Here is a 20,677-nt window from a genome sequence, read left to right as displayed (position 1 = left end):
TGATGTAAAAGCTATCAAACGTGTTTGTCTTATGACTCAAACCTTTTGGCCATAGCTCAACAACAAGGTCAAAAACAATATTCATGCAAAAACACCATTCATAATTTTTAGTCAACTAAAGTGAACTTAACCAAACTAAAACCTTCAATTGTTCAACATGTATCTCTTCTCTGAAATGTAACACTGCTGTAACAAATGGTTCTAAGGGCTGTTTTCGTTTGTCTATTGATTAGAACCTGTTGTCTGGAATTGTGAGGTTTTGTTTTCATTCTGGTTTGGTGTTTGGTTTGTGCAGCTCTTGTACAGAGGCCTCTTTTGTTATCTTTATTTCTTTGAAATAGGACCCACTGGTCTGATAGTTCAATACCTGTCTTGTAATTTAATCCTGATACTGATTTTTTTCAAACAACAAACAACTTTTTATATGTTACCTGCTTTTCCCTAGTGAGCCAGGTCGTAACAGGATGCTTCAAAAGAACCGATATGTTTTTCTGGTTGGTCACACGAGAAGGCAGAGAGAAAAGAATTAAAACGAGATGAAAACATTTTTTAAATCAGTCTCAAGTGACAAAAATGAAGAAGAGATGACAAAGGTTCACTTGAATTTTGACTTTGGAGAGATAGAATTAAAATTTTAGAATAGATTTATTTGAGAAGTAAGTACTCTAGAAATGCTGCCAAACTACATGCATTTGCATTGATCACCTGTCCTTAATGCCTTGCTGCAAACAGAGAAGGTGTTTTCCTTTGACTCTTTAAAACAGACATCATGTGGATATGTGCAGGTGATTGTTATTTGCACAATCCTGTTTAAATCGATCTAAAATAACACAGTGAAGTTAAAGCATTATATTTTTTTGCAGCAGAAATCCAAGGCCTCTGTTTTTCACCTCATGCAATGACATTTTTTTCTCTCCTGTCACTCAGTCATTGCTGACTCTTTACATGACATCATTATAAAAGTTACTGAAAGTCACCAGCATGAGGAATGAGGCTCAAAGAGGTCAGTGAAAAACTAATGATTTTTATTACAGAAATTTAAAAGGACAGTAACATAAGAGCTAAACATCTGTATGAATCAAACAATAGCACTGAGATTATTTTCTTAATAATAAGAGGCCACTCCATTCAACCATTGGGATACTCCCCTATGGATACTCCACAGACAGCCAGCTTTTTCCATGACTTAGTGATATACACCGTTTAGTCTCCAAGAGACAAATGCCAGGTAGAGACTTTTCCTCCTTTTGAGAACACAAAACGGTCAGGGTAAGTATTTAGGGATACATAACCTGGGATCAAGAGGCACCACTTTGCCGATCATATGACCAATGAGGTTTAGCACCCCTCTCCAGGGGCGAACAATCTGTGGACACTTCTACATATAGTGAAACAGCGACCCCTTCTGGTAATTACATTTAAAGCATGTATCAGGAATATTGAGGTTAAAGTGATGCAACCTGGCTGGAGTGATGTACTGCATAGTCAGTCAGCCAATTGTATTGTAGAAGTTTGGAATGTATGCTAACAGTTTGTGTTTTAACCAAGGAGCAGGCCTCCGAACATTCTACCTCTGTTACTTTTTCGTTCAAATCTGTATTTTAGGCTCATATAATATTCTTTGAAGAATCTTTGGACCAGAAAAAAAAACTAATTGTATAGCACTGACATCTGTCCCCTGTCTTCTAAGATTGACAAAGGGGGAAGTGTCAAACTATTATACTATTGTAGTTTTTTAGGAATACTATATTTGGCTTTTAGATCTTCAAATTACATACATTTATTATTATTGTATAAATCAGATACTTTAGTTATACCTTTGGCGGACCAAAGTTTGAAACCCAGGTCTGCTCTACCTGGGCAAAGTCATCATTACCACAAATTGGCAAGAACTGAGATTATTGTTTCGTCTCACCCAAATAAGCAAGGACATAATGCCAGATCATCATTTAAGTAGCTTTTTCTTATCTGCTGAGTATATATACACAAATTTAACATACCATATAAGACAATCATACCTGCCCTCTCATTTTCTGTCAAGAACATTATCACTGAAATCAGTGATAATGTAAAATGTCTTTTTTTCTAAACTTCAAACTGACTAAAAAGTCTGCTGTGAGGTTTGATTCTCGGCTTGTGACATAGACATGTATTCAGTGTTCTGGTTCTGCATTGAAATATGTTGCTTTAAGTGCAGACTAACATGAAAATCCTCCCTGACTGTGACAAAAGTCTTAACTGGCATCGTCACAACCGTTCAAGTGATCACATTCTTCCACATTCCTGTTGATACTCAATGTGTTATGAAACCAATTGTCTTAAACTGTGGGCACGCGCTCCACGTTTTTAGCAGTGAACACTGGTTTCATAATGGTTTCATGTAAAAAAGAAAAGAATACACTGAAACCTCACATTGTCCCTGATGATGGCAAAGTTATGGACCTTCTATGTAGCCTCTCCCTTCATCACCAGCAGCATTAGAGACTCATGTGTCCTCTGTGAGTTGTCACGTGCACGGCTCCACAGTGCTGCAATCAGACTTATTATTAGTCAGTTGGAAAGTCATGGGACAGGCACGGGATTAGAGAGAGAGAGAGAGAGAGAGAGAGAGAGAGAGAGAGAGAGAGAGGGAGACTGGCTCTTTATACTTAGTCCACGTTCAATGTTTCAATGGACATTTCTTATTCTTGTGGGTGACTCAAAATTATAGTGCTAGGTTCCAAGATTTTGATGAAACCGAATGATGTGTACATATATCTGTTGAAGCTGTATCTAGTTGGAAAACCAAACAAACGAAGAAACATAAGACAACCCCAAATGCTGATATGATAAACTACATCTCATGTGGAGATGATAGCTGGTTGGGGTCAGGGATACGGGACACAGGACTGCTCTGTGAATACTGAATAAACAGGCAGAAAATAGTATTGTGTGGTGTTGTGTAACTAGTATAACACTAATAATACAAGCTTTTGTCTTACAGGAAAATTGTGTTATTTTTTTCACCTTTATTTACAATCAAATGCATAGGCTACAAACATTGCAAATATATGCTGAATACAAAAATCAAAAGTCAATTAGACAGGCATGGAGACAAATGCATATTGGTTAGAAAGAATACAAGAATACAAATGTATAAACAGCTTTCATATATTGGAAAGAAATGGAAAGGAAGAGGGGGGCGTTCGTTTATTATTGTTCATTATACTATATACTATATTTGTTTGTAAATGTGGTTGCGTTGCTTCTTTAGTGTCTAAAAGTCTTGATGTATTGCTCACATTCCTATGGAAATCCACACAAATTGCGAAATGTTGTGAATCCCCACCTTTTTCATGCCAGTGAACGCATCCCGGGAGCCGCCGTCGGATTAGTGCTGTGGACGCGTGACGTCACGGCCGGGCTGGGTCTGCTGCTAATTGTGACAGAGGAATAAAAGATGTGATGTGCGGAGGGGTTGCAGAGACAAACACCGTGGAGTCCAGCAGCGTCACGGTCAAGTAAGAGCTGTATGTGAGCATGACGTCAATCTCACCCTACTACAGACCATAATATGCAGGCTGGAGTTATTAGCGCTGAATCATTTGTTTGTTTACCAGGCTTATTATGGTTTGTGTTGGAGTCCGCTGCTGGGAACATGTGTTAGTCCAGTGTTAGACCTGTGTTAGTCCTGTGTTAGTAGACTGTGTTAGTCCTGTGTTAGTCCTGTGTTAGTAGACTGTGTTAGTCCTGTGTTAGTCTAGTGTTAGACCTGTGTTAGTCCTGTGTTAGTCCTGTGTTAGTCCTGTGTTCGACCTGTGTTAGTCCAGTGTTAGACCTGTGTTAGTCCTGTGTTAGTAGACTGTGTTAGTCCTGTGTTAGACCTGTGTTAGTAGACTGTGTTAGTCCAGTGTTAGTCTAGTGTTAGACCTGTGTTAGTCCTGTGTTAGTCCTGTGTTAGTCCAGTGTTAGTCCTGTGTTAGTCCAGTGTTAGTCCTGTGTTAGTAGACTGTGTTAGTCCAGTGTTAGTCCTGTGTTAGTCCTGTGTTAGTCCTGTGTTAGTAGACTGTGTTAGTCCTGTGTTAGTCCAGTGTTAGTAGACTGTGTTAGTCCTGTGTTAGTCCTGTGTTAGTCCAGTGTTAGTCCTGTGTTAGTCCTGTGTTAGTCCTGTGTTAGTAGACTGTGTTAGTCCAGTGTTAGTCCAGTGTTAGTCCTGTGTTAGTCCAGTGTTAGTCCTGTGTTAGTCCAGTGTTAGTCCAGTGTTAGTCCTGTGTTAGTCCTGTGTTAGTCCAGTGTTAGTAGACTGTGTTAGTCCAGTGTTAGTCCAGTGTTAGTCCAGTGTTAGTCCAGTGTTAGTAGACTGTGTTAGTCCTGTGTTAGTCCAGTGTTAATAGACTGTGTTAGTCCTGTGTTAGTCCAGTGTTAGTCCTGTGTTAGTCCTGTGTTAGTCCAGTGTTAGTCCAGTGTTAGTAGACTGTGTTAGTCCTGTGTTAGTCCAGTGTTAGTCCAGTGTTAGTCCAGTGTTAGTCCAGTGTTAGTAGACTGTGTTAGTCCTGTGTTAGTCCAGTGTTAATAGACTGTGTTAGTCCTGTGTTAGTCCAGTGTTAGTCCAGTGTTAGTCCTGTGTTAGTCCAGTGTTAGTCCAGTGTTAGTCCAGTGTTAGTCCAGTGTTAGTCCAGTGTTAGTAGACTGTGTTAGTCCTGTGTTAGTCCAGTGTTAATAGACTGTGTTAGTCCTGTGTTAGTCCAGTGTTAGTCCTGTGTTAGTCCAGTGTTAGTCCAGTGTTAGTCCAGTGTTAGTAGACTGTGTTAGTCCTGTGTTAGTCCAGTGTTAATAGACTGTGTTAGTCCTGTGTTAGTCCAGTGTTAGTCCAGTGTTAGTCCAGTGTTAGTCCAGTGTTAGTCCTGTGTTAGACCTGTGTGAGTCCAGTGTTTGTCCAGTGTTAGTCCAGTGTTAGTCCAGTGTTAGTCCTGTGTTAGTCCTGTGTTAGTAGACTGTGTTAGTCCTGTGTTAGTCCTGTGTTAGTAGACTGTGTTAGTCCTGTGTTAGTCTAGTGTTAGACCTGTGTTAGTCCTGTGTTAGTCCTGTGTTAGTCCTGTGTTCGACCTGTGTTAGTCCAGTGTTAGACCTGTGTTAGTCCTGTGTTAGTAGACTGTGTTAGTCCTGTGTTAGACCTGTGTTAGTAGACTGTGTTAGTCCAGTGTTAGTCTAGTGTTAGACCTGTGTTAGTCCTGTGTTAGTCCTGTGTTAGTCCAGTGTTAGTCCTGTGTTAGTCCAGTGTTAGTCCTGTGTTAGTAGACTGTGTTAGTCCAGTGTTAGTCCTGTGTTAGTCCTGTGTTAGTCCTGTGTTAGTAGACTGTGTTAGTCCTGTGTTAGTCCAGTGTTAGTAGACTGTGTTAGTCCTGTGTTAGTCCTGTGTTAGTCCAGTGTTAGTCCTGTGTTAGTCCTGTGTTAGTCCTGTGTTAGTAGACTGTGTTAGTCCAGTGTTAGTCCAGTGTTAGTCCTGTGTTAGTCCAGTGTTAGTCCTGTGTTAGTCCAGTGTTAGTCCAGTGTTAGTCCTGTGTTAGTCCTGTGTTAGTCCAGTGTTAGTAGACTGTGTTAGTCCAGTGTTAGTCCAGTGTTAGTCCAGTGTTAGTCCAGTGTTAGTAGACTGTGTTAGTCCTGTGTTAGTCCAGTGTTAATAGACTGTGTTAGTCCTGTGTTAGTCCAGTGTTAGTCCTGTGTTAGTCCTGTGTTAGTCCAGTGTTAGTCCAGTGTTAGTAGACTGTGTTAGTCCTGTGTTAGTCCAGTGTTAGTCCAGTGTTAGTCCAGTGTTAGTCCAGTGTTAGTAGACTGTGTTAGTCCTGTGTTAGTCCAGTGTTAATAGACTGTGTTAGTCCTGTGTTAGTCCAGTGTTAGTCCAGTGTTAGTCCTGTGTTAGTCCAGTGTTAGTCCAGTGTTAGTCCAGTGTTAGTCCAGTGTTAGTCCAGTGTTAGTAGACTGTGTTAGTCCTGTGTTAGTCCAGTGTTAATAGACTGTGTTAGTCCTGTGTTAGTCCAGTGTTAGTCCTGTGTTAGTCCAGTGTTAGTCCAGTGTTAGTCCAGTGTTAGTAGACTGTGTTAGTCCTGTGTTAGTCCAGTGTTAATAGACTGTGTTAGTCCTGTGTTAGTCCAGTGTTAGTCCAGTGTTAGTCCAGTGTTAGTCCAGTGTTAGTCCTGTGTTAGACCTGTGTGAGTCCAGTGTTTGTCCAGTGTTAGTCCAGTGTTAGTCCAGTGTTAGTCCTGTGTTAGTCCAGTGTTAGTCCAGTGTCTGTCCTGTGTTAGTAGACTGTGTTAGACCAGTGCTGCTACTGACGTGACTCTGTTTTCACAAACATCATTACCACGACAACACACTCGCGGTGATTGCTGTGGACGATCGCTACTTTTTTGTTTCATTGGCTCCTCTGGACCGTCAGCAAACGTCATAGGGACGGAGATGGTTCGCAGGAAGTCCGGCAGCTCTGACTTAGACCTTTGCATTCCCTCATAGAGCTGCACTGCAGAAGGGCCGGATTTACTCCTGCTGCGGCAGCTTTTGTTGTAGTCGTTCTTCGTCTTCTTGTTGTTTTTGTTTTTTGTTGCTCTCCTCCATCATTGCTTCCAAAATATAACAGCTGACTGTGTCTTGACTTAAAAAGATAAGATCAGAAAATATAAGATCAGATAAGATGTACCTTTTTTGAAATTGAAATTTTTATTTGACACATCAGCACAAATAAATCCAATAAAAAGAGATTGGAGGAAATTCAGTTACGGAAATGTTAAAATGATAAATGTAACTATTCTGTTGTGTTTAGTTTGTGTTTAGAGAGTTCGTTAGTGTGACAGGCTAGTGGGCTACAGCCAAGATGTCGTCAATGAGAGGAGACAGCAGCTGGTCCCAGCCGCGGGACATGAGCAGTCTCATCCAGGCGTGCAGTTTCAACATCCAGAGGATCAACCAAAACTGTGAGCTGACTGCATCCAACACACACACACACAAACATCTGTTCACACCTCCACACATGAATTACATGTTTACTGACGTGGTTCCCTCTCTCTGCAGCTGGTCAGATCAAAAGTCTCCTCTACCAACTGGGAACGAGCGAGGAGACCACAGAGCTGCAGGAGAGGCTGTGAGTGCTTGTCTGGCATCAGCCGTATCCCATGCATGTTATCATCAGTTGATCCAGTCTGTGAGCACTGCAACAACTCAAAAGTTTGGTCTAAGCGTTTGTTTGTGCCTCCCTGCAGCCAACAGCTCCAGCACTACACCAACCAGCTGGCTAAAGAAACCAACAGACACCTGAAGGAGCTGGGAGCGCTGCCCCCCCCACTGTCTCCATCAGAGCAGGTCAGCGTAGAAGCTTTTTTCAATCGATCAGGCTGCATGTTTAGATAAATAATATTAGATCCTGAATGAGCTGTTTTAACAGTCTCCACCTTAGACTTATTAAAGAACTATGTAGCCAGCATACGATGTGCTATGTTTGCTATTTATTCATAGATGATTTATGGATCTCAGGTGAATGCACCATAAATTAACACAAGCACCTATAAACCTATTTATTCATGCAGTTATCCAATCAGCCAATCATGTGCTCTCAAAACAGCCTCAGTTCTTCATGTCGTCAATTCTACAAGTTGTTGGAAATTTTCCTTTTGAGATTCTGCTCCATGTTGAGATGTTCTACCACATCACAAAGGTTCTGCTGGACTCACATCTGGTGACTGGGGAGCTCACTGAAGTGCAGTCAACTCAGTGTCTGTGTCTCTTCATCTGTTGTGTTTGTGAGTGTGTGTCCTCTGCAGCTTCACGTATCGCTTCTTGGCCGACATGTGTGGAACCTGATTTAGTCTCTGCTGTTGTAGAATATCTAACTATCTAATTGTTGAACATCAGACATCATGTGCCCACTGTTGATGTGCTAGAAAACAGTTTGTTTGCACCACTGTGAGTAAAACTGTCAGACTGTGGTGTGTTGTGTGAGATCAGCACTTTCAGAACAACATGTGGTCAAACTCACTGAGATCACGTCTCCTCTATTCTGATGTTCAAGGTGAACATTACCTGAAGATGTATCTGCTTCAGTTTAAACACGTGTGGATGATTTAATAAATGCACCAGTTATCTGGTGCACAGTTGTTCTTAATAAGGTGCCCTGTTAGCCATCAAATTAAAAGGTCCATCGTGTAGCATTAAGGCTGAAAACACAAACAGGAATAGACCCTTCAGTCCATGCTCATGATGGTGGTGCTGAAACACAGGGAGTGTGAAGGGTCAGGTGAGGTCAAAGGTCATGGACCATATCTGAAAACATCCACAGCTCCTGGAGCGCCTTAGACAACCTTGCTGCCAGCTGGTGAAACGAACAATACTGAACAAAACTGAAATCACAAATAAGATCTTAGTTTTTTTAAATCTAAATGATCACAGTCCCTTCTGTCTGTCTCTGGTTACAATTGGGGGAAATTAAATTAGTTCTATTCTCACCATGAAAAGTAAATAGACTGAGTGACATGCACTGTGTTGTCCTCTGCTCTGTTTCAGGACTATGGACAGTGCCACACCTGGAAACCTCAAACTGAGCTGTCCATTGTTCTGAAACAATAGCTCAGCAAGAGTCACATGTATCTGAGATAATGACTTTCTTATGTTTGTTGAAGTTACACACAGAATAAACAGAGAAGGCCCTGGACTGTGGGGGCACACAGTATTCATGCAACACAATATGATCTTTTTATTTAAACATTTAGAATAAATGTTAATGTTTGAAATACATGTTAAATTACACAATAAGGTTTAAGACATTTGAAAGTGAGATATTTTAAAAGTAGTTTAGCTTTGCTTTTTCTTTATTCCCCTGCATTAGTGGATGTCTGTTTGTTCATTTTAAAAACTCACTGAGGGACATTTATGATAAAAATGATATCTAATTTGTAGGTATTCCTATAATACATATGATAACCTAACCGAGTTGTGCTCGTTAACAGCTATGAAATAAATCTGCTCTACTTATACTTAGAAATACTTTTCAGGAAAGTTAGATTAACATTTAGTTTTGGACTGAAAACAACATCTATATGTATTTGTGCCTTGGGAATTTGCTCTGTCCAGAGACAAACAGCAGAACTAAGTTCATGATCCTGCTCTCTTAACAGTAATCATGTAGTGACCCTGCTCCAGCTGTTTTCTGCAGCTCCGGGCCTAAGTTCAGGAAATTAAAGGTTCAGCATTTGTGCATTTGGGTGTCCGACATGAGAATGTAAAAGAAATATTAAGAAACAGTCTTTATTGTTTCCTTTCGTCTTTCTTCCAGAGGCAGCAGAAGCTGCAGAGGGAACGCCTGATGAACGATTTCTCTGCAGCCCTCAACAACTTCCAGGTGGTGCAGCGGAAGGCGGCTGAGAAAGAGAAGGAGTCAGTGGCCAGAGCTCGAGCCGGATCCAGAGTCATGGTGAACAAATAGCATACTTTTCATGGAACACAACAGTTTAGACTTAACCACCAGTAACATTATACTCCCAAACACACAGTGAGGACTTGAATCACTCCTGATAAATATGAATGATTGATAAGTGACGCAGGCTGATGGAACCTTTTTGTGTCTGTCTACAGGGAGATGGAGGGAATGTGAATGACCAGCTGGTGACATTTGAAAAGTAAGTTTCATAGTGTTCTTTAATTATTTTACCTTCAGCCAAGTCTCTGTTGCCACTGTTCTCTGTTCAGTTTGTTCCTTTGAGTTCTTTGACTGACTGCACAGTTCAAGCTATTTTAAAAGAATCAGTCCACGGTGAAACAGCTGTGGGATATTTTGAGTATTCAAGTATTTTCACTGAATCCAAATACAATAATGAGACTGTATAATCCAGAGCATAGTGACACTATCAATATGATCAGCTATTAGCATATTGTAGAAATGCAGGCTGATGAGTAGTAAGAAATATCAGCACAGACAAACCAAAAATATGTGTAAGGTCATTCAGAAACATTCAGTATCATTATACAGATTGTACAAAGAGATGACTCTGTTAACTTTTACAGCTAAATAATGTTTGTACTTCATATATATGTTATTATATATATATATATATATCTATATATTATGATATGATTATTATTATTATTGTATTGCTCAGGGAAGATGAATGGAGTCAGAGCCAGACTCAGACTGAGGAGCCCACCATCACAGAGGAGGACCTGGAGCTCATCAAGGAGAGAGAGACCAACATCAAACAGCTGGAGGTATAAACCTGAACTTACATGATGTCCCACAGAGAGAGGGACGCTGTCACACTGTCATTGGTAGTTGTCCTCATGCAGTCACTCCTGTCCTCCTCTCCAGGCCGACATTATGGATGTGAACCAGATCTTCAAGGACCTTGCTGTGATGATCCACGACCAGGGAGATATGATCGGTACGTAAGAGGAAACCCGGGTTAGCCCTGAGTCATACAGATGTGTGTGTGTGTGTATGTGTGTGTGTGTGTGTGTTAACACCGAGGCTCCTGTGTTTCCATTACCAGACAGCATCGAGGCCAATGTGGAGTGCGCTGAGGTTCATGTAGACAGAGGAGCAGTGCAGCTGCAGAAGGCCGCCTATTACAAGGTAGGATAGAGGGTCTGCACAAAACAATGGAAACACTACATCATATCATCATATTTTAAAAGCCAGCTAAAGATGTATGGCATAATAAAGTACATAATACATAATGATTGCATGTTGAAGGGTAAGACGTGGTCTGATTCTATGACAACACCAAACCAATAAAGAGCTGATCCCATTACTCAACAGCCTGACACACTGTACAAACACCTGCAGTGAGCAGCACTGTTGCAGTGAGTCCTGCACTGATCAATGTTTGCAAACCCACACCCACAGGCCCCTGCAAAGCTCCGTACCTGACCTGACCCACTACCAACAATTATCTACAAGTCAAATCTGGACTAACCTGGACCTGTTTACATATGTCCCACAGCCTGACCCCTCATCCACGATTTAACACAAATGCTATGTACAAATTAACTCCCATCAGCAGTGTTATGAGCTCCTTGTCCTCCAAGTGGTTGAGTTGTGAATTTATCACACTTCTGGGAAATCAAACTGTCCAGTTAGGAAGCAACACTGATTGTGAATCGATTTCACCTGCTGTTGTGCAAATGGAACAGACAACAGGTGGAAATGAGAGGCAGTTAGCAAGACAACCCCTATAAAGGAATGGCTCTGCAGGTGGTGACCACGGATCATTCCTCTGTCCTCATCCTTTCTGGCTGATTTTTGGTCACTTTTGCATTTTGCCAGTGCCCTCCCCACTAGAGGTAGCATGAGGCGGTGTCTACAACCCACAGACATTGCTCAGGTAGTGCAGCTCATCCACATCAATGCATGCTGTGGCAAGAAGGTTTGCTGTGTCTGTCAGCACAGTGTCAAGAGCATGGAGGAGATACCAGGAGACAGGCCAGTACACCAGGAGATGTGGAGGGGGCCATAGAAGGACAACAAGCCAGCAGCAGGACCGCTATCTGCTCCTTTGTGCAAGGAGGAGCACTGCCAGAGCCCTACAAAATGACCTCCAGCAGGCCAGTGATGTGCATGTTTCTGCTCAAACTGTCAGAAACAGACTCCATGAGGGTGGTACAAGGGCCCGATGTCCACAAGTGGGGCCTGTGCTTACAGCCCAACACCGTGCAGGGCAAATGGCATTTGCCAGATAACACCAAGATTGGGAGTTTCGCCATTGGCGCCCTGTGCTCTTCACGGATGAGAGCAGGTTCACACTGAGCACATGTGACAGACATGACAGAGTCTTGAGACGCCGTGGAGAAAGTTCTGCTGTCTGCAACATCCTCCAGCATGACCAGTTTGGCAGTGGGTCAGCTATGGTCTGGGGAGGCATTTCTCTGGAGAGCCGCACAGCCCTCCAGAGGTACCCTGACTGCCATTAGGTACCGGGATGAGATCCTCAGACCCATTGTGAGACCATATGCTGGTGCAGTGGGCCCTGGGTTCCTTCTGATGCATGACAATGCTAAGCCTCATGTGGCTGGAGTGTGTCAGCAGTTTCCTGCATGATGAAGGCATTGATGCTATGGACTGGCCTGCCTGTTCCCCGGACCTGAATCCAATCAAGCACATCTGGGACATCATGTCTCGTTCCATCCACCAATGCCACATCTCTCCTCAGACTGTCCAGGAGTTGACTGATGCTTTGATCCAGGTCTGGGAGGAGATCCCTCAGGAGAACATCCGTCGTCTCATCAGGAGCATGCCCAGGCATTGTAGGGAGTTCATACAGGCATGTGGAGGTCACACACACTACTGAGCCTCATTTTGACTTGTCTTGAGGAATTTCCACAGAAGTTGGATCAACCAGTGATCAGATTTTTCCACTTTTATTTTGAGTATGATTCTGAATCCAGACCTCCATGGGATAATGATTTTGATTTCCATTGATCATTTGTGTTATTTTGTTCTCAACACATTCCACTATGTAATGAATAAAGATTTTCAACTGGAATATTTCATTCATTGAGATCTAGGATGTGTCGTTTAAGTGTTCCCTTTATTTTTTTGAGCATTATATATATATAAATATAATATTATATATATATATATATATATATATATATGTGTGTGTTGCCATCTTCCTCCTATTTCCTCCTATTTCACATTTATTAAAAACTACTTAACCAGGAAATGACTAAGTGAGTAAAGTAAATTAAATATTTAATATCACTTTTTACTTTAATTTCCAAACCTCGGCTCAGTCACATTCACCCACACATTGGTGGTTTCGGTCTTTTCATTTTTTTAACAATAAGAAAGTGATACAACAGTATAATTTGTCGATGAATAAAGTTTGATATGATGTTATGTCCTCCACCAGTACCACTGTGATGTAAAACAGCATAGTATCATCTTCTTCACTCACTCTGACATGATATTTGTTGTGTGCAGAGGAAATCTCGTAAGAGGATGTGCATGCTGGCCATGGTGCTGACGCTTGTGCTCACCATCCTCATCATCATCATCTGGCAGGCCCTGAAATGAGAGGAGAAGCACAGCCCGATGACACCTTCACATGACTTCCTCTGTGTGTGTGTGTGTGTGTGTGTGTGTGTGTGTGTGTGTGTGTGTGTGTGTGTGTGTGTGTATTTATGTGGGAGGACAAATGAGTGGGAATAACAGTTGGTTTCTTATGTTTAATGTCTTTTGGGGCTAACAGCAACGTGTTAGGAACTAACCTGTCAATATTTTGTCATGCTGTTGAATTTTTTTTTTATCATTTGTTTTTTTAAGTCAAAAACTGACACTTTCAGTTCTTCTTCCTGTAGTTTGAGACATTAAACTGTTCTACTTCCAACCCCACTGCTACTGCAGATAGTAATGATGATAATGGGATGGGGATTTTGCAGAATGGAGGAGGGGGATGGATGGTGTGTGTGGGTGTTGACTAAAAAAAAGCTCTGTGTTTTTTGTCTTAAGAAAAACAAACAAACCCTGTATCCCTACACAAAAGTAATTTTGTCTTCATGTAACTTCCATCACTACAGTCACAGCCTGGATTATGATGACCAATGTTGCACAATTTTGTACACAGAAAGTCCATCCTGTCTTGTTTGAATGTAGAGTGTAGAATGTAGTGTTTTACTCATGATAATGTTGAAAGAAATATGATGAATGTGTGTCTTCAGTAAAACAGCTCGTTTCACTGGTCGTGCCCAGTACTGCTGGTGTAATGTCTCATTTCGCCCACCAGGTGGTGAGCTAAGCATGACAGGGGTTCTGATAATGTAAATGAGTAGCCCTGGAATTTATACTTCGGTGTACTGGAGTGGTATCACCATAGTAGAAACACACCACATAAAAGTACAAGTAGATATCACCATCAACATCTAAATATCAAATCGTCAAGAGTGAAAACAGAAAATAAAACAAAATGCTTAAAGTAGAAGTAGAATAAGGAGAAAGAACACCAATAAAATGTGAAAATATGATATTATTTGTAGTGGACAGTCTTTAAAGTGTATACTGGTCAAATTTTTAACAAAACATTTTCATGTGTAATGTGATGGTGTCAAACACAAACAAAACAGAGCTACAACTCTAAAGAGTGAGTGTACACAAAGAACACAAACTGCAGTATACATCCTGCACCTGAATACACTGGATAGTTTATGATGCTCACAGCATTAAAAAAATAGCATGAATATCATTATTATATCATAGAGTAGCAGAGCAAAATGTATATGTCTGCGTCCAGAGTAAAATGATGTTGGACTTTGATCAGAGTGTTCCTCCATCTGTAGCTCCCTGTGTGTCCGGCAGTGTGTTCTCCCAGAGCACTAACTTGACCTTTTTGTTGCAAAAGCAACAGTTTATAGCAATTTTTTTTTTCAGTGAGAACTCTTTGAGAGAAGAGATGGATTAAGTGATATATCTACCTATCTATATATCTATATATATATAGATATCTATCTATATATATCATTAAAATGTGGAAAAATGTTAAATTGTGATCAGCAATATGCTGCTGCTGGTCTGGATAGCGCTAAAGGTAAGGAAAATAATGTTTTTGTTATTTGAAACCTCTTTCAGCTTATTATTTATTTGCAACAGCAGTGCTACTATTTCAAACACTCAAAGTAAAAAACATAATTCTACGGGACTTTAAAACAAAGACAACATTCCTTGGGTAGAAAATACACCTGAGCCTTGTTGGTGCAGCACATACCGTATTCATGACATGTGCTTCTGTGCTTTTAGGTCAGTTAATCACTTGGACTGTTGGATTGCCAGTGAAATCAGGCCTCAAGTGCACTTGTAGCCACTGAATTGAAGCTGAACTGATGTAATAATAGACTTGTACAGTATTTGTGATGTGGACATACTTTGCTGATTGAGATCCATCAGTGTCCAATTATAAACTGAACTTTGTAGTGTTTTCTGAGTGACTCATTGTTGTACTCAAGCTGTCGTCCTCAAAGTAAAAGATGTTCAAATGGTGGGTGGATTTTGTCTGAATGAGACACTTGGTGTGGACGGAATAGTAAATAAGTGATAAAGGAGAGTATATGGTGGGCTGTGATGAGGCTCACATCAGGGTTGTCTTGGCCACGCGCTGTCTTTAGGCTGCGGAGGAGCACTGAGTGGTCCTCAACGGCCATGCTTTGTGTGGGTACGCTCACACCGACCTGTTATTAAGAGATGAGGTGCAGCCACTCAAAATCATTCAACTCTGGAGGACAAATCTGATTTCATCATCTAAAGTCAAACAAGTCGAATCAAGTCATGAGGATACATTCTCCAGGGACCAATGAACGTCTGTACGATGTGAACGAACATGTTGAACATGCCACAGAGCTACAGTATGTCATCAGCATAAACTAAAGGCAGATGGATTACACTTGGCATTATTGACAGTACACTGGAAACTATTATTACACACATACATATGTATATATATATATATGTTGCAGCCATTTTTGGCAATACCTCTGTCAGTACATTTGTCATCCCTGCTCCCTTCATCTCTGCCAGACTTTGTCTTTTGTATAAATACTTTAAACATTGATACATCTCTCCAATTATCTTAGACACTGTCTAAGATAATTAGATAATCTGTCTTTTCTTCATTGCACTTCTGTCCGTCCTGGGACTTCGAGGGATCCCTCACTTGTGATTCTATCAATCAATCCATCCATCCATTATCTATACTGCTTATCTTCTGTTGAAGTACCTACTTACTAATTCCACAGCCCATTCCATCCAATAAATGGTTGATTTACATCTGTGATCACTGATCAGTGCAGATTAGCACTATACTAACATACTGAATAAGGAGTCTAATATGGTAAACATCAGCATAACCATCATCCATTACTATTATAATACATGCTAAACAATAACATGTTAGTATTGCTCATCAAAGCAGCATGGCTGTAAACTCCACAGTAAAGCTGCTGCTACTCGTGTGTCGAGACAGTGCAGTTGTCAGAAGTCTGATTAGACACATTAGAATGATTCCAGTGTGTTGCAGGAATATTTTCCTCAGCAATTGCCCCAATTTGTCTTAAGCTGCTTAGCTTGAGAGTATTTAACGAATGCAGCTTTCATTGAGGTTTCCTAACTTTCTGTGTTGTCTATAAATGCCTTTCAGAAGCTTTTGACAAGACACAGCATTCAGGGGAACGCTGTATTAGGATGCATGTAGTGTCACATCAACAGAAGCAACGAGCTGCTGCAGTAAGGTAAAAGTAAAACTGCAATATTTTGTAATAGGTTTTTAAGAAAAAGATAAAGCTCCAGATAAAGCTCATGACCAACATTTTACCAATGAGTTAAAAAAGGGTTTTAGTTATGTGTCTGAGAGGCTTTTTAAATTCTGATAGACATGCCTCCCTATAATTTCATCCATCTGGGACAAAGTTAAAGCAGGGGGCCTTGATTATTTAAACTGTCCATCACAACTATGTTCCAAAACAACCACAATATATATATATTTATTTATTTATTTTATAGTTTTGTGAGTTTTCGAGCTTGTTTAGAGATTGAAAATGTGTCAAATCAACTGGATTTAATTCCTTTTGCCCTTGAGGTGATCGATCATCATCCTTCAACTCATGTGTGATGTAATGAAAAAGTTATCAGACATTTTCTCACTACACCCAGCCATATTCTCCTCACATGACATTCTAAAAACATTTTATGTCTCATGGTTTCATGGTGTACATGTGAATAAAATGGCAGCTCTTACAAGCAGCTCTTGTCATCTTTGTGGATCAAGAAGCACATATGAAAAGGCCCATGTAACAATGTCTTCTCTCCATCTTTTCACCTGGCCTTTAGATTAGAGAAAGTGTGTATTCCTTGAAAGAACGGATGTCTCTAAGGTAACCCAGTAAAAAAGGTCAGATAGAACCCGCCTGTCTGCTCGACTTTCATTATTCTGGGAGGATAAAAGGAGGGTGCATCTGCTTTCCATATCCTTTTTGTCGGAGGCTGAACCCATTGTCCAAGCTCTTCTTTCATTTCCTCTTTTATAAAGACTTGAACACACATCATCAGCACTGATCAGTCTTGCTGATGAGCAGACAACAAGTGAGAGTGACAGCGATTTTCCCTCTTTGAAGAGAGGCAACAGAGGCTCTCTTGATTGCGGGAAATGAAAGGGAGCAGATCTCATGTCTCTTGATGGATGTTTGATGGGGTTGGTCAAGGGAGGAATGGCTAAAGAACTCCTCTTTGACATTACCCTCCCATCAGATGACAAACAACCTCTTTCTCTGCCTCTTTATTTCACACCATCAGAAAGCTTTTAAATAAAGGTCAGTTAATGGTTTCTGGATGACACATGCAGACTGCAGACATGGACGCAGACACACTTAATAATAATCACGAGGCAAGAGGAAGGGCTCCTTTCTTTGTTGGAAGAGAATAATGTGTGTGACAGCTTAGCAAGAGTAGGATCAAGGATGGGAAATAAAAACATGCTTCACGAGGACCTTTCCTGACATGAAGTTAAGGACAACCTGGACTGGCCTTTCATGTGCACCACCTCTTGTCATCTGTCTCCTATCATCTGAATTCACCCTCATATATTGTCTGCCCACATGCTACGCTGTAGCTCCCTGCAAGCCCCTGTTCCTCTACGGTACAACAGGCATGTCAAACCACATCTGCAGGCTGGATAAACTGACTGTGGCATTCTTCTCTGCAGGCAGGAGCTCATCTCATCGGCCTGTCAGAGATAGGAATCTATCACAGGGAGAAAGCCAGGTCTCTCTGTTCAAGAGCAAATTATCCTGCTCCCAACTCAGAATCAACAATTAAACATGAGTCTGATCATCATGTTGCCAGTGTTCATCTATTCAGGCTCTGTTTCTGTTGCAGCAAACATGGTTTAGGACGCCATGGAACACAAACTCAACAGACACATAAATCTCCATCAGAAGACATAAAGGTAACCATTCTGGTAACATGGAAACATCACTACAAAGTCTGACAGGTCAGAAAACATGAACAGTCAGATGATGTTTTCAAAAACAGACAGTGAAACACTGTGACGTGCATGTCGGTGATTTGTATATTAGCTCAAATCAATGTCCTTTGAGCTCTTCAACCATCTTCGGGGATAATGAGTTTGGCATTTATGGGCAGGAAAGTGCAGTGTTGGATTTTGTGAGAGGTGGACACGCAATATGTTAAATATTAATAAGATTTGAATAAACAGGAGACCAGCGCTCTGTTGCTCTGGTTGGGATTTAATCAATGTGACATTGTTGATCACAATAACAGTGCATTCACAACAACAGTTGTGTTTATGACAATGGCACTGACAACTGATCTCCAGTTCAGGGTTGTGCAGACAGAGTCAAGCTTCACTGAACTTTGAGTAAACAGATGAACAGCTCTTTGTGCCAGCAGGTCTTTACTGCAGGCTCTGTGGATTTAGTCCACTGCACTAGTTAAATTAAATTCTTTTAAATCAAAAGTCTCCAAGAAGAGTTTTGTGAGTACAGAGAGCGAGCAACCATCTCAATCAAATAAGGACTCATGCACTGTTTGCCCCAAAACACAGGAGCCTCACACACTTATACGTGCCCATTTAACTGTCATTGGAATGAGTGGGGCGCCATATTGGAACACAGAATGAGATCCTCTGAATAAAAATATAAATAAATTCTCCATTAGTATCTCACTTTGTCCTTGTCGGTTTGGTGTTGAGCAGTCTGCAGTGGCTTTCTCAGAGCGTTTCAATGTAACAACTGCCTGCAGCTGGGTAGATTTTAGCACTGAGACTGAACGTAAGAGTAAAGTTGAAATGAAAAACAATGAGCTAAAAGCGCCGGGGGAACAGTAGACTGCAACAAGATCAACCACTTTAAACCCATTTTCTTCAGTGATGAAACTGGAACTAAAATGGAGTTGTGATACAATGACTGCCATGTGGAGCACCAAATGCTAGCCGGGCTGTCCATTAAGAGGGTATTAAACAAACTAAATATTTCTATAAAAGAACAAACAACTGTTGCACATTGTGGTTGCTTCACATTCTTTTGTTGCCACTTGTTTTCATCTCTCTGACTCATTGATAACAGCCCCTGAAAACCAGATATGAACTGAGGGATGATGGGGATTATTATAAAAAGGACTACTTTCCTATTTTACACACTCTTCATGTAAAAGAGATCTGTAAGGATTTGTGTATGATCAGTTGAGATTAAATGTAACAAAATGAACAGCACCATTTGGTACTACCTCACAACTAATTTGTTGTTTCATACAGATATTTTAAAAATGTCTTGATTATCAGTGCAGGAATGAATGGATTGAAGAAACTGACCCAGTCAGGCTTTAGATTGTTGTTCAGGACGATCCAACACATGCTGAACCTGACACCCTCTGACACAAGAGGAACCCTGTAACTGCTCCAGTGCCAATGGAAGTATTGCTCTATCCAGAGATGGCTAAAAATAAAAGAGTACTAGCAGCTAACACCGAAGCTTATCTGCTGAAGGAGATAAATGGTTGCTGTTTGTTTCTCACGGTGTGATTTTGGAAAAGGTGGTGTGTGATTGGATGCACAGCCATTTGCACCAACATTAGTGCTGACTGGCACTGTGTCATCCGGTGACAGACAAATTCAAACATATCACACACACACAGGCTGTCCAGGCTCTAAAAATAGACGGTGGTGATATGTTCACCATGCAGAGAAACCCATTTATATGAGGCTTATGCATGCAATCAAACATGTATGCAGATATATACTACCCTGTGACACACAAACTCAAGAATTCTCTCACAAAAATAGCTCCAAAATTGACAGTTGATGGTCCCCGGTCCTGTTGCTTTCCTTCATCATTAACCCCTCTTCTGAAAAAAACTGGGCCAGACCATGGTGAGGATGTTTCTGCTCCCTCTGTCTGACATGATGTGAAGTAAACCCAGGGGTTCTCTGTCCTTCTCTGCTGCCCTACATAGATACGGTACCACCCACACTCGCTTTCTCCCATCCAGATAACAGTCACAGTCACCTTGACCAGATACACAGGGGGAGTAGTGCTGCTATTCTGGTCCACAAAGATCAGCCCCTATCATAACCTCGTGTAGCTCTGATTTATGAGGACGTTTGAGGAAATTAGTTCACTTACTCTCCGACTACCTCTTATTTAGATGCATCGTATCGCCTGATAAACTCGCTAATGTTGCCACTTCTAACTACTTATTCTGATTAATTAATACAATAATAATTTTATTAAATTTGATTACATTTATTAATTTGCATTTATACATTTCCCAGTAAGTAAGTCAACGTTCACCATGTCATATTTAGAATCAAGGGGATGCCAGAGCCAAGAGAGCCAGCCCAGTGCCTTCTTTTTTAGATGGCCTGCATGTGTCAAGTCACACTGAGACAGATGTATCAAAGAAAGAGCTCTTCTGATTGTCAAAATAAAAGCTTTTCATTTAGGGATCATGAGCTGATCTTCAGAAGGGGCGAGGACATACGAATTGTATTGAGATGAATATTTTCATATCAGGTCAATCTTCTTTTTTTCACTGAATCCTGGTGAGTCCTTCCTATATTGAATATCTTCATATCCTTTACAACACTATATCATATACAACATGAATTAATATGAAATATGTATGACAGCTTGACACAACAATGTTTTATACAAAATGTAT

General features: G+C 40.9%; 1 protein-coding gene across 4 annotated transcripts; it reads left to right on the top strand.

The window, feature by feature from the left end:
- Positions 1 to 3,361: 3,361 nt before the first annotated feature.
- Positions 3,362 to 13,710, top strand: LOC109632100 (syntaxin-12-like). Of its 4 annotated transcripts, none has more exons than XM_020091227.2 (10): positions 3,362 to 3,500; positions 6,797 to 6,947; positions 7,045 to 7,114; positions 7,233 to 7,332; positions 9,299 to 9,436; positions 9,598 to 9,641; positions 10,122 to 10,227; positions 10,328 to 10,400; positions 10,509 to 10,591; positions 12,941 to 13,710. In XM_020091227.2, exons 2-10 carry the CDS (start codon positions 6,848 to 6,850, stop codon positions 13,031 to 13,033), a joined length of 807 nt encoding a protein of 268 aa, XP_019946786.1. In that variant the 5' UTR covers positions 3,362 to 3,500; positions 6,797 to 6,847; the 3' UTR covers positions 13,034 to 13,710. The 4 variants fall into 4 exon arrangements, with proteins under 4 accessions (XP_019946786.1, XP_019946785.1, XP_069394109.1 ...); XM_020091226.2 differs by having other exon boundaries at positions 3,374 to 3,509; XM_069538008.1 differs by lacking the exon at positions 12,941 to 13,710 and adding an exon at positions 10,865 to 11,006 and having other exon boundaries at positions 3,374 to 3,509.
- The last annotated feature ends 6,967 nt before the right edge of the window (positions 13,711 to 20,677 follow it).

Source organism: Paralichthys olivaceus, chromosome 13 (genome assembly GCF_024713975.1).
Source record: "Paralichthys olivaceus isolate ysfri-2021 chromosome 13, ASM2471397v2, whole genome shotgun sequence".
Lineage (NCBI taxonomy): Eukaryota > Metazoa > Chordata > Actinopteri > Pleuronectiformes > Paralichthyidae > Paralichthys > Paralichthys olivaceus.
The sequence above is the reverse complement of the archived record's forward strand: the minus strand, read 5'-3'. Positions and strand labels throughout refer to the sequence as shown.